The 14,243-nt window shown below is 33.9% G+C and overlaps 1 protein-coding gene across 1 annotated transcript in view; it reads right to left on the bottom strand.

Annotated features, from left to right (window-relative positions):
• The window catches only part of Apoltp (Apolipoprotein lipid transfer particle), a 92,050-nt gene that overhangs the window by 64,641 nt on the left and 13,166 nt on the right, over positions 1-14,243 (bottom strand). Inside the window, exons 8-20 of the mRNA XM_088261860.1 lie at positions 13,877-13,988; positions 12,374-12,586; positions 11,629-11,763; positions 10,628-10,749; positions 9,570-9,685; positions 8,784-8,938; positions 7,443-7,585; positions 5,881-6,057; positions 4,640-4,749; positions 3,533-3,862; positions 2,546-2,736; positions 1,157-1,342; positions 455-590 (exon numbers count right to left, since the gene is read on the bottom strand). Coding sequence (XP_088117986.1) covers positions 455-590; positions 1,157-1,342; positions 2,546-2,736; positions 3,533-3,862; positions 4,640-4,749; positions 5,881-6,057; positions 7,443-7,585; positions 8,784-8,938; positions 9,570-9,685; positions 10,628-10,749; positions 11,629-11,763; positions 12,374-12,586; positions 13,877-13,988 — 2,126 coding nt within the window. The remainder of the gene's footprint in view (positions 1-454; positions 591-1,156; positions 1,343-2,545; positions 2,737-3,532; positions 3,863-4,639; positions 4,750-5,880; positions 6,058-7,442; positions 7,586-8,783; positions 8,939-9,569; positions 9,686-10,627; positions 10,750-11,628; positions 11,764-12,373; positions 12,587-13,876; positions 13,989-14,243) is intronic.

Here is a 14,243-nt window from a genome sequence, read left to right as displayed (position 1 = left end):
TAAACTAATAATTTTAATAACAATTATATCTTCAGATATCTTAAAAATTATATTACCAACAATTGTATTTAGCTTTAAAACATTAATTCTCAAAAAAATTGCCATGTCAATAAATTCTTCCTTTCCTAGAATATAAGGGTACGTACCTATAGTACATCCCCCATTAGCTACTGTTGTCTCCCATAAATTATTGCTGTACATGTTAAAACTGTCACTTCAAATTGTATAGCTACATAAGGACCGTCAAGTCCATTTGATCTTCACATTCGTTTTAATATACCATAACTAGGCGAAACAATTGTCGGAATATTAATTTTTTATGAGTTTTTGTTAATAAAATACAACTTAGTTGACTCGAAAAATCTGTTTGATTTAAAAATTAATACATTAATTAAAATGGAGTTCTACAAATTAAACGCCAAATCAATAAATAATTAATATAAGGTTTACATACTTCATACGTGGCACACATTTTGATCCCAATGGCCAAGTCGAGAGCTCTCCAACTGCAAGTCGAAGCTTCCACCTTGTTCTTATTGATACCAGCTTGCTTTTTCTCTTTACTTCCGTGTAATATTATCAACTCGGACCTGTAAAATATAAAACACACTAATTTTAGAATAGGTCAATTTATGTCAATTCGTGTTTTGTTAAAATTTTAGTTGATTAATACCACTTTTTTTAAAAATCCACTGCGACAAGTGTTTCGATGCATTCTGCATCATTATCAAATACCGTTTTACTACTGCTTGGTATGTAGAAAGGACAGTTTGAGCCCAGCTGAGGTTAAGGTATGAGTAATAGAATCAAACGAGGAGATAGATATAAAATGCTGAGAATAGCCTTACATTCCAACATGAGCTTTAAAATACGACTTATCTAACTTCGAATATCTCCTGCTTGGAAGGGACAGTTTGAGTCCAGCTAAGGTTAAGGTATGAGTAATCAAATCGCACGTGAAAATGGCTATAAAATGCTGAAGATAGCCTCACATCCCAACATGAGCATTGAAATATGACATTCCTAGCATCGGATAGCAAGGGACAGTTTGAGTCCAGCTGAGGTTAGGTATAAGTTATCGAATCGAATGAGGAAATGGTTATAAAATGCTGAGAATAGCCTCACATCCCAACACGAGCTTTGAAATGTGACTTACCTAGCTTCGAATATCTCCTGCTTGGTATGTGGAAGGGACAGTTTGAGTCCGGCTGAACGACCGTTTCGGAGTTTGAGTTCTGCAGATAGTGCGGTGGCGGTGTGCATCCGCATGTTCACTCGTAATCCCGTGGCAGCCAAACCACCCGCATTCACACTCATAGTAGCTCCTACATTTACTGCCATGCTGAAACATTAAATGCATTTTTGTGAACATTTGTACTTGAAAGATTTCCTTATTTATATTAAGAAAAAAATATTAACTCATTTTGAATCATACATATATTTATGTTTTACTATTAACCGGTCGATAAAAGTAACAATGATTAAAGAAAACACTTGTTTTTTACCACTTGAGTTTTATTATAGACTACATGTTTCAGAAGTTAAACTTCCATCATTCAGGTCTGTATAATAACATACAATAATAATAATAATGTTATTATACAGACCTGAATGATGGAAGTTTAACCTCTGAAACATGTAGTCTATAATAAAACTCAAGTGGTAAAAAACAAGTGTTTTCTTTAATCATTGTAACATGTCTTCCCACAAAGTTAATGCCGAAACAATAAATAAAATAAAAGTAACTGTAGCTTTCAAAACTAGTTATTAAAAATAAATATATGACTCGAGAGGTAAAAAAACAAGTGTTTTTACATCCAATTTAATTAAAATAATATGTCCTCACTGGGTTTTTCTGTATTTGGGGCATATTTAAGCAAAAAGTTTTTATAATTTTTTTTGGTTAGTACTTTCTCTGTTACAAGTAATACATCTATATACAATCTAATTTCAAATCTACCCATCTCCATTATCTAATCATGAATAGCTGTTGTATACATAGTTTCCTTATTTAAGGACTTTATATATTATATTCAAAGTTCTTTTGGCCAAACGAGGTATGTGTTAGATTTTGTATGACGTGTTTTTAATCTTGTGGTTCTATGTACGTTTTCAAAATGTGTGTTAATGGTGATTTCTGTGCTTTGCTTTGTTTATTAGGTTTTTGATATTGTGGTTCTATTAATGTTCCCATGTAGTGTGTTATTATGTGTTTAAAATAATTTAAAGTAAAACACAGGAATCAAAAGTTCATAGATGAGAAAAAATACAGCATACATGATAGGGGGATCATGAATGCCAAGCAAGTTTAGTTTGAAAAGATCTGTGATATAATTTCCTGGTGAGTTTTCATCAAATGATGAAGCTTCAAAGTCGTGTAAAGAATGAAATCGAAGCTATAGTACATGATAATTATCAAAAAGAAAATACTGTGTCAAAATTCAAAATACTCGAATTAGCTGGGTGTTTACATTTCTCATACTTGATACATATTTTCTTCATACGTAAGATAAAACTTAAAGGAAAATATTCTTTATTTGTTTACCTAGGATGCATTTTCCCCTCAAAGTCCAAGTTTTTAGTTTCAAAGAAATTATCAGTGGCAGATATCGAACCTGACATCTTTAAATTGACTACATTCGTTCCCATCAGGTTCATAGTCAAAGGAAGCCCACAGCCAGTAGGGACAGCATACGTGGTATCAACAAACATTGATGCCTTTTTATAAGAAATTTCCTAAAAATAAAAATAGCAACATTGAGTTTTAAAATACCTTCATGATATTTTGAGTGCGTCCAAATTTTTTATCTAAAATTCTGGATTTTGCTCCACTTAGGAGTTATTTACATAAATATTTACTTTAACTGATATCTCAAACATAGATGAAGAAGAATACACAAGTCTGGGCATTTAAGAGCTTATGACTTATCGACTTCGACAAGATGTCGTTGTCGTGGGGAAGGCAACGAAGGAGACAATGGTATGCGCATGCGAGGAGAATGGAACCATCCAGACTCCCCCACATCACACTGTACGGCCAACCCCAAGGTAGATGACTCCCAGGCAGAATACCAAAGAAATGGATCGACAGTTGGGAATCGACCTCGCAGGAGGCTAATCCCGCAGGAAGCTTAGATGTAACATCCGAAATTTGAGTAGTGTGATTGTCAGTATAAAGTGATCACTTGAACTAGCCAATAAGAGTTATAATTAAGCCAATAGGTCATAAGTGGCCTCCAGAAAATATGATCCAATGACATTATCCACGTTGCGGGTAGTAAATGGATTGAAAAAGCCCAAATGAGAGAATTTTAGAAAAAAATTGGAAGAAGTCTACATCCAGCAGCGGAGATAGAAAAAAATATGAAGAAGAAGCAAGTTATGCTCTGACTTCCATATCCTTCCATTTCTATGTTTATGTTTATTTTATCATTAAAAAAATCTTTGTAAAATAGTTAATTTGATACTATTAAATGTTGGAATTTTCTGATTTAAAAAATCAATGTATCTGATGATTCCAAAGCGCATATACCTTTCCAGAGAGAACTTTTTGAATATGGTACAAAGGATTCAACTTTGTAACAGCATCCACAATTTCCTCATCCCCTTCTGCACTGAAGTAAGATATTTCATTCCCGAAGATCTTCATTCCCAGATCTAATAACGGCTTTCTATGTTTCAGTCCATCGTTTTCATAGTCAAAAGAGTCTATTTTCTCCTTGATGTCGTCTGCTTCACTGGGAGATCTCAAGAATCTTGTAAGACTAGAAAGTTTCTCTTCAATCTTGGATCGACTCCAAGAGCCATTGTTACCAAAAATGTTTTCTATGTATTTTTCGAATCCCTCACCGCGTACATTTAACTAAAAAAAAACAAGTCAGAATTAAGTAATTTAGTTTGAATTTAAGTAAGCAAATATTTAAGTTTTCTGCCGACATTTCTTGGTGGATCTACATTTTATAGATTTCTTTAAAAACCCTTATCCGCACCCAATGGTGCATAGGGCACTGCATCTTATAAACGCAGTGTTATTTTGATCGTTAACACATGAAGGAAAGGTGATCAGCCCTCCGCTTCAGGTACTAGTCCAGGGTTAAATTGAATAAATATGAGTGAAAAAATCACTTATATATATTTGACCCCCTGGGAATCGAACTTGGGACCTCCGGAACGGTAGCCAAGCGTGCTGACCAATACACTACGAAGGCGGACAAATAAAATAACAAAATATGTATTTTTTTCCACATGAATTTTATTTGACCAGCAACCGGGTTTCGTCGTAACTGACATCATCAGACTGGTATGAGGCTAGACCAGGCAAGATTATGATAAAGGTTAAAGGCATAATTTGATATAAGGTTTTGTTAGAAATGGATTTTGAATGTGAATTTAAATAATATATGCAAAATTAAATCTGGAAACATTGGTTGAGGACCTCTTCTACTGCTCATCAGTATGGGGAAGTCCTGTTTTCTCTGAAACTTACATTTTATATGGAATTTTGTCTAGCCTCACAACAGTCTGATGATGTTGGTTATGACGAAACCCGGTTGCTGGTCAAATAAAATTCATGTGGTAAAAATCATATTGTTGTTATTTTATCCTGTGAGTAAATATGACTGGAAGAAGATTTTTTTACCTCTAATATATTGATAGATTCTCCAAACATGTCCAATGTAAGGTTGACTGAGGCAGACCGAGGTATGTACGAATCAGGAGACATGATTATATTGGCCTCATAGTTTCCACCTGAGAATAATGAGAGTATACAAAACACATAATGGATTTCACACTACTATACATTAAACGCAACACAACAAACACCTCAAGAATGTATTTGTAGACTACTATGTACTACTACTACTACTGCTACCATCACACCGTTTCACTGCAGGGATAGACAGGATGGAACGCCACACTCTTCTGTTCTGACATACACTCCTAGCTTCCTGCACATCCATACAGATGTATGGATGTGCAGGAAGCTATCTAGTCATACATGCCATTCAATTACGTAGACTTTCGACACCTCCAGATTTTAGGTTCTGATTGATCTGGTCATGCCCTCCGTTCACATTCGTTAAATATAATGTCTTAGATATTCTCTCGTTATCCATTCGCTCCACATGTCCATACCACTTTAAAGTACTAGTGGTAGTGTTGTGGACTACATTAAATTATATTTCAATGTTATTATTTTTATGGGTTTGAACCCACTCTACCACAATTTGATACCTATTTTTAATAATGAGCCGCTTAGGCTTACAAAAATAGTATAAAATTGAATGATTTTTTTAAATAACAAAAAACACAAATATTTATCTTTTAAAAAATATAATTAATGTCTTTTTTACATACACGCATGAAACTAAACTACGTTTTTACTATTCTTATTTATTTTAGTTTGTCTTTTAACTATATTAATTAATTAGTTAAAATTGGCCGTGATGAAATAATTAAACAAAACGGTTATTATAGGTTAGGAGTCGTAACAATCGGCGGGTATGTATGAGGAGATGCATGAACGTGGAAGAGGCGAAGAATGTTTGCAAGGACAGAGTGGTGTGGCGCTCTATTCTCTCTGCCTACCCCTGCGGTGAAGCGGCGTGATGGTTAGTTAGTTATTTTTTTTTGGTTATTATAGTGACGGGTTGTGGTCCCGTGGTTAGTCCTCGCTGACTGTTAAGTTAGAGTTTCTTGGTTCGAACCCATTCTACCACAATTTAGTACTTATTTCTAATAATAAGCCGCTTAGGCTCACAGAAATAGTATGAAATTGAAATATTTGTGTAAATAATAAAAACACATATATTTATCTTTAATAAAAATATTTATCGGAATATTCGAAGCTGTTTAAAGTATACTTGACCCAATACTAACCTGCATTATATTCGTCAAAGAACACCCCGTGTTCATAGTTCCTGGAGAATTTTCTAATATCTGGTTGGTGATTTGGTCTGGGAATCGAATTTCCTGCCACAAATCCTTGTTTTTCCACTCTTGAAGGAATTGTGGACTTCCCAAGGTTATCCAAATGGGACCAAACAAACGAGGCGACTATAAATTACAAAATAATTCATTTCAGGTAAGCAAGTCAATAATTCCTGGTCATAATAAACCATAAACAGTGATGGAAGAAATTGAGAGACATCTTTTGGTCAGTTAAATGATTCTAGTAAGCCGCAATAAAACAAATTATTTATTATTAAACCATATCCGCTCCCTAGGTGGAGAATATGGAGTCCACAAACTGTTTCCAGGCTTTTCTGTCGGCTGCCAGCTCTCTTGCATCCTCCCAAGTCAGATCCGCGTCCCGAAGCTCTGAGGAGAACTGCCGACGAATTGTCAGCAGAGGTCGTCTCAAAGGGATGCTTTGTAAAAGAGGCAAGCTTGATTAAGGCTCTCAGGAGGCATGCGGGGTACATGGCCAAGCCAACTGAATCGCCTTTTCTTCAGGACAGTTGTGACCAAGATTTGCTGCGTCCTACACCTTATCTCTTCATTCCTCACAAAGTCAAACCAAAACAAAGATGGATTTTAATTATACTTTGTTTCTGGGTTGTTGACCTCATTGCTGAGGGTTGTGATCATCCTCTCTACTTGTCCTCAGAACATTTGGTGTAGTTGTCCTCTACCTAAACCGACATACCACCATCTGAATCGCTCCAACCACTGATGAACTTGTAAGTGCCTTGATTTGGTCAGTCTCGTATCGCAAGTAGCCGCAATAGCTGGCGTAGCGACACGACCGCAGCATAAGACGATATGCGCACTACCGGCGCAGTAAACACGTTACAACGTGCGTGTATACACAGAAACGTTTGTGTATTGGTGATAATGAAATTTTTTAATTTTTGATTTTTTTATTTGTTCGGGAATTGTACAGCTTTACATTTAAAAAAGTATAAAATAAACAATAGTCACATTAACAATAATAAACATTACATTACATTTACAAATATATTTAAATTAATAAAATTAAAGCCATTTAAACAATTCCACATTTATGTTATTTTTTTATTATTTTTTTTATTATTATTATTATTTTTTTTTTTTGATGATAACTATTATGATAACTATTAAAAACATTAAGAGATTAAAAAAGGGTATGGTATAAAAAAAAAAAAATTTGTAGGAAGGAGAAGGAAGGAAATTTTATCCCTGATTTTTTCTCTAATTATTTATTTCCGTCGCTACAAATGAATAACTTTATATTATAATGCTTTCATGTAATACATAATTATATTACGGAGGAAAACAATAATTCTGAGTCCGTATCTATTATATTTTTTATTGATATTCTCATTTTAAAAGTTGAGTTGTAGTAAAACATATCACAGGGAGGGGAAGGTTTACTTTTCAATGCTGTAATCGTTTTCTTCTGGCTATGTGTCTGAAAAACTAAAGGACTCGTCTCATATGAAAGAAGTATGGATACAAACCTTGATTGATTTTCTCCTCTTTGAGTATGTGTATAATTTTGGTTACAACCACGTAACTTGGACATCTCATTACTTGGAGATACGAAGCCAAGCGTATCTCGACATCGAGAGACTGCTTTGCAAACAACTCCAGAAAATAGCTCCTAAAACAGTTCATAAGAATTATTTTAAAAATTAATCCGCACAAAGTGTATTGATCGCTAACCAAGAATCATAGAATTGTATAAACTCATGCCTTTAAAGAGACAGTGTGTTTTTGCTTAGAATTTTCACTCATGAATTACATGAAATCAAAGTTACTTTGTTTATGAAGAGTAAACTGACTCACAAGAAGAAAAAGGCCATAAAACTTGAATAGACCAAGAGTCTAAGTAGGGCCATGGTAAGCGGTGTTATCTAAGCTTTAGCTTGATTTTAGAGACTAATTAAATAAATAAATAAAAATATTTAATAGAAAAAGTAAATATATAAAAAAAAATATGAAAAAACTCCTACCCCCTCTTCGACCTTCAACGTCCCAAGGACCCTACTCTAAAATTTAGAATTAGCTTCACATACGGTCTTTGAAAACAATGCGGATTGCATCAAAACACGTATCATGGTGAATTTTAAGAAATTATGGTATTTACTAAGTAAAAATTTAATTGAAAATGATTTGAGAGACACTAAGACATTAGGTAATTCAAAAGAATCATAAATAAATTATTTTTGTACTTTTTAGAAATAATGTGTATTTTCTTAAACACCACTGCCAATTTTGTTCAAAAATGGATATGATGAGTAACAAAACATGTTAAAAGAGAATTAAGTGTAATTAACAAACACAGATTTTTTGAGTCTACTAAGTTGTATTTTATTAACAAAAAACACATAAAAAATTATATTGTGACAATTGTTTCGCCTTGTTAGGGCATTATCAAACGAATGTGAAGATCAAATGGACTACGGTCCTTATGTAGCTATACAATTCTAAGTGACAGTTTTAACACGTGCAGCAATAATTTATGGGAGACAACAGTAGCTAATGGGGGATGTAGGTATGTACCCTTTTATTTATTTTATTACTGTAGTCTCCCATAAATTATTGCTGCACGTGTTAAAACTGTCACTTAGAATTGTATAGCTACATAAGGACCGTAGTCCATTTGATCTTCACATTCGTTTGATAATGCCCTAACAAGGCGAAACAATTGTCACAATATAATTTTTTATGTGTTTTTTGTTAGTAAAATACAACTTAGTAGACTCAAAAAATCTGTGTTTGATTTAAAATTAATGCATAAATTAAAATGGAGTTCTACAAATTGAACGCCAAATCAATAAATAAAGTAATTAAAGTACCTTGTTTCGTAACAGGATGTTTTCCTAAATGCATCAATGGAATGGATTCGAATAGGAAGCATAATATCCGTATTCTCGATAACTTCCATCAATACATCGGCAAATTCTTTGGTAAAGCCACCAATGTTTCCTAGAGACTTTATGCTGATGGAAACCTGGAAAAAAACATCAAACATAACGTATTTGTATTATTTTTGACATCTAATCAAAGATGAAGAAGAATATGGAAGTCTGGGCATTTACGGGGCTGACGACCGTCATAGGCTGGTTTAAGTTATCACTTTACACACGTGTAACATTCACCAATTCTACCCATTATTGACAACCACACTACTCAAATTCTTGGAAGTTCTGTATATATGAACCAATTTAGAAACCTTGTTCTTGAATCAATAGAACTTCACTAGAGACATCTATTGGTGAGATGTAAAGAAGCTTTTTATTAAGCAGAAACTCTTATATTAGTATGTGAGATCCGAATCCTGGATTATAATCACACACATGAGAAACGCCAGAAAATACCATTTTCATTTTTATTATTTAAGCTTATAATTTAACCAGACAATTTATTTACAACATTTTGAGTGTGTCCAAATATTCTTCCATATTCTTCTTCATCTTTGATGAGATGTCTAAAATAATATGAAAATAACTCCTGTAATTGGAGATAATCCAGATTTTGTGAACAAGTATTTGGACACACTCAAAATGTTGTAACGTATTTGTAATAATATAATTATATCCAACACCCATGTTGCTAATTAAGTAGGTAGTAGGAAAAATTACCTTCTCTCTTAAACTTCTTGGAAGATTCCTAACGTCTTTACTCAAGACTGATTCGACATTGTTTTCAAATATTTTTATGATGTCCATGTTCTGCTTTTCCATACAGCACTCCATAACTGTAGAAAAAAATATATTAGACATTATCTGGTATATTTAACTAGGACCTATGAGGAGAATTTCAAATCCCCCTAAAACAATGTTTCATTAGATAACTCGGCAGTCATTCAATTAATTTGAATCATATTTTTGTTATATTTTTTACAATGCATTGCCTAAGTGTATTATTTTGATAAATGTGTCGCCTACTTTCAAAATCCGCCAGATCCAATTTTATAAGATTTAAAAATATATACTCTATCGGAATGCCAATTGTGGGTTTCATTGTTTAAATAATTACATACTTGAAAATCCTGCTAAAAAAATACTTAACAACAGCGTTGTATTGCAAATTTGGCTTTATTCATGGAACTTGCCTTCTGATCCATATCGGCCAATCAGAGAGCGGGGATAGGTCAAAAATTAAGATGACATCATTATCGGTTTGAGTCTTGTGTTTTTTTTTAAAATAATTTTCTTAGAAAATGGGTAAATTCTCTATTTCACAATATTTTATCTAAAGATAGACAAATCTTTGAAACATAAATGTTACCTGGAGAATTTTGCATTTTTTGTAAAATCGACTTACATGGATCTGGCGGGTTTTGAAAGTAGGCGACACAAATATTTTCGCAATCTACGGACAAATCCATGGATACATGATCCAATGATCGAACGGTCGCTGTCATCTTATTTTATTTTTGTTTACCTGATACATATGATTTATTTCAGCCTAACTACTGCGCCACAACTGTATAGAAGCAAGACAGTAAAAATGAACTGTATTCTTCCAATCATTTATGCACAGTGGCTTAGTAATCTGTGAACATGCTTATAATTGCACGTCATTTAGGTCTCTCATATACCCCCCCTCCCTTTTATAGGAATGAAGGTTAACAAGTTTATTTTTTTATAAGATAAAGTATAATCTATGATAAAGTATAATCAGATAAGTAGCTTACGAGAACTTTTGCTGTTTCTGCAGTAAGAATGGACCATTGAAGAAGCTGCTAGAGACACGGCTTTATCCATCGGAGAACGTTCTAGTAGATCCTTCATGCTGATAATCATTTCTCGCTGTGGTCTGTTTGTTAAAATCAATATTAATAAAAATACCAGAAATACCAGAAAATAACTTTAAAACTAAATAACAATCACGCCGCTTCCCGTAGGGGTAGACAATGATAATAGATAAAACAACGTCTTTGCAAACATTATTCGCCTCCTCCACATTCATGTTCTAAGAATGCCAGCTCTCAATAGCCCCTCATACTGGAAGTCTTGAAGAGGAGAAGGTGGACATGGTTGGGATATGTCCTTAGAATGCCACCTGAGAGCATTAATTCCTCATGTCTCTTCTTCCATCCCCGAAGATTCCGGCGCCCTGGAAGGCCGCTGACGACCATTCACCGACTATACTCAGCGGAACTTCGAGACACTAGACTGATTTGGGAGGAAGCCAAGGAATTGGCGTGTGACAGAGGAACTTGGAGACGTCTTGTGTTGGCCATATGCTCCACCTAGGGAGCGAACATGGAAAAAAAAGACATTCATGCATCTTCTCATACATACTCACCTATTATTCCATGCAAATTCAAGTACTTGAAGTACATTATATTGCAAAGTCTTTCTTTGCTTCTATTTCTAATTACATTCGTCTAATACATTTGTTCATTGTTCTTTCCGCATTCATTCATTCCACATAACCAAACTATCTCTACATACCTTTATCGATAATGCTTATCTCAGCTTTGCATTTTTTCTTTATTTTACCATTCGAATCTGTGTGACTGTATTTTGACTGCATTCGGTATACTTTCAACCTTCTTTGCCTCACTTCTATATATTAAGATTGTACCGCAACTAGTACCAGATAATAAAAATCACTAATTTAGACTTTCTCCACAACTTGTTGTGGAGAAAGTCTGAATTATACATATAAAAACAACATATACATACGCACCTTGGAATTGTAGCCATTGACATAAGCCATTCCTGTCTAGTTTCCTCAGAAGCCGTTCCTTTGATAATCATCTCCTTGATCAGTTCAACAGAGCCAATACTCGCGATATAAGGTAGGGCGTCTAGAACATGCTTCCTACAAAATAAATCACGTGTTATTTATCGTCACCTTGCAAGGATTTATTTTCACTACCTGATATATTTCAAAACAGATAATTTTGATAATGACATTAAAAACAGACATTTGAAGTCCAAGAGAGAGGCCTTTGTTCAATACTGGATGCAATAACAAGGCAACAAGGGAACTGGAAGATAAACTCGTGTGAGCCAATCAGGAACTTCGCAGCATTTGCTCATTGCTGGGAGAAAACTACGTAAAAATCCTCAGGAGAAGCCGGACTGTTGACTGTTGTCAATGGGCCATCCGTTCCACTAGAAGGGGTTCGGCATTTTGTGTCCTATCTTGATATATGGCATCAAAGTCCTTCACTATTTTTATCATATATGATCACCTCTCGTGAGAGTTCATTTTTATGGCACATGCAAAATTATATGATTTTCAATATTCTTAAAGATAAGGCAATGTCCATTCGTTGCCTAGGTCATGTTATGTTATCAATATTGAAATTGGGTGGAATACAAAATAATAAACCTTTGAATAAACCCATTTGGAAGAAACAATGATGTTGGCATCATTTTTCAATGACCCTATTACGGATTATTATAGTCGTAATTAAATTGATTACCTTGCTTGCGGACAAATTGTGGTGGCTCTGGCTAGCAGCTGTTTGAGGGCAGGGTGGTTCAGCCCCCTGCATGCCCTGACCATCCCTCCCCATAAAGCTACAGCCTCCCCAGACTCCATGTCCTCGCTGATCCGTGGACCGCTTTCACCCCCTCGGGTAGTCGACTCCACGCCTTCATCAACCGAGCTGGTATCTTGCAACCTCTCCTCTACTCTGAATACAATATTTTACGTTAGGTTCAAAACATTTGTGAGTGTACACTAAATAATAAGTGGAAGTCCGTCTCCAAGCACAAGAGCTAAGTCTCTTTATTGGAGAAAACTGCATTATTAATTTTAACAGTTGATAATTCATTAATAATGAGAAGGTATTTTATGGAAAGATATATCGCTCACTCCTTTCAAGAACGTCATAAATCAAAAAACTTGATTTTTCAGGAGAACGTTTTTAAAGTTTAAAAATATAATACAATTTATTAAAAATAAATATCAAGCCACTTATTGAACTTTTTATTGTACAACAGATCTTTTTAGGTAAAACCTAAAGGTTTTTTCTCCATTTGAAGAATATTTAGTATATTCAAAAAAATAATTAAACAATACCTTTTCCTCAAAATGCAAAAACAACACTTTCAGCTCTGTAGCGGGTAAATATTAAGTTAAAAATATGCCGCTTTTGCTGGGATATAGTACATTTTCTGGGCATTCCGAAAACATGCACAACTGAAAATTGTCAATTTTTGATTTATGACGTTCTTGAAAGGAGTGAGCGATATATGTAGTGATAAGTCATATTTTCTTATTTTGTTTTTACCTTATGTTTCTTTATATTTTCTCATTTGTTTATTTTAAATATGCTTCTTACCTTGTGTTTTCACATTTATTTCTTTTACATATGCTTCTTGTGCCTATTTATTATACCTGCTTATTGTTTTTATATTTTGCCATGTATAAGTATTAGTTTTGGTTATTAAAAAAAATCTTTCTTGTTACTTTATTATTTGTGTTCCAGTCTTGTTAACCTTAATCCCGCGTCCCAAAATGAGAAATAGAAATTACTCATCGGGAATATTATATGTATATATGATTTATGTTTGTAATATGTTTTGAAATAAATAAATAAATAAAAACCTTTCCAGAAGTACAATAATTGATGTCCGACTTTCTCTGGGGAGTGGCTTTTTTTTACATAAAATATATATTATTAAAAAATAAAATTCACCATCTCTAGGTTTAATTTTATGACAAAGTTAAAAACAAATATCCACAGATGTCATTACTATACAAATAACATCATACTAACTGACAGATAGACGTTCATTAATGTCGATATTCCTTTGAGGAAAATTCGCACCGATGTTCATTTTTGTCTACTACTCTATTGCTCCCGAAAAGGTTAATATTGTAAAAGTAAAAATGTCTAGATAATGAATTAAAATTTTGAAAAAAACTTTGGTAATTATATTAAATAATAAAAAATAAAACAAAAAAGTGAATATATTACTTGCACAACTGCTTCAAGATGTTGCGAGCAGACTTCAGCTCTCCAGTTCCAGCCCTGATGGATGAATTGTGGTGATGAATCAAACTGTATCGCAGTTTTATCGCTTCCCATTCTATAACAAAAACGTCTAGTTTAAGAACAATCTTTACTACCTATATTTACTTGCAATAGCAGCTTGCATACTTTTGAATTGAAGATTAATTTTTGGATTTCAAATTTGGACACCTTGACATACCAAAGAGTACAATGAATAAGGAAACACTTGTTTTTATACCCCCCCCCAATCCGCCTCCGTAGTGTAATGGTCAGCACGCTCGGCTACCATACTGGAGGTCCCGGGTTCGATTCCCAGAGGGGGTCAAATAAA

The sequence above is a fragment of the Brachycentrus maculatus genome, unplaced genomic scaffold, assembly GCF_059751285.1.
Source record: "Brachycentrus maculatus isolate JH-2025_06_01 unplaced genomic scaffold, ASM5975128v1 h1tg000168l, whole genome shotgun sequence".
Taxonomy (NCBI): domain Eukaryota; kingdom Metazoa; phylum Arthropoda; class Insecta; order Trichoptera; family Brachycentridae; genus Brachycentrus; species Brachycentrus maculatus.
Note: the sequence above shows the minus strand (reverse complement) of the source record. Positions and strands in the feature narration are given on the sequence as shown.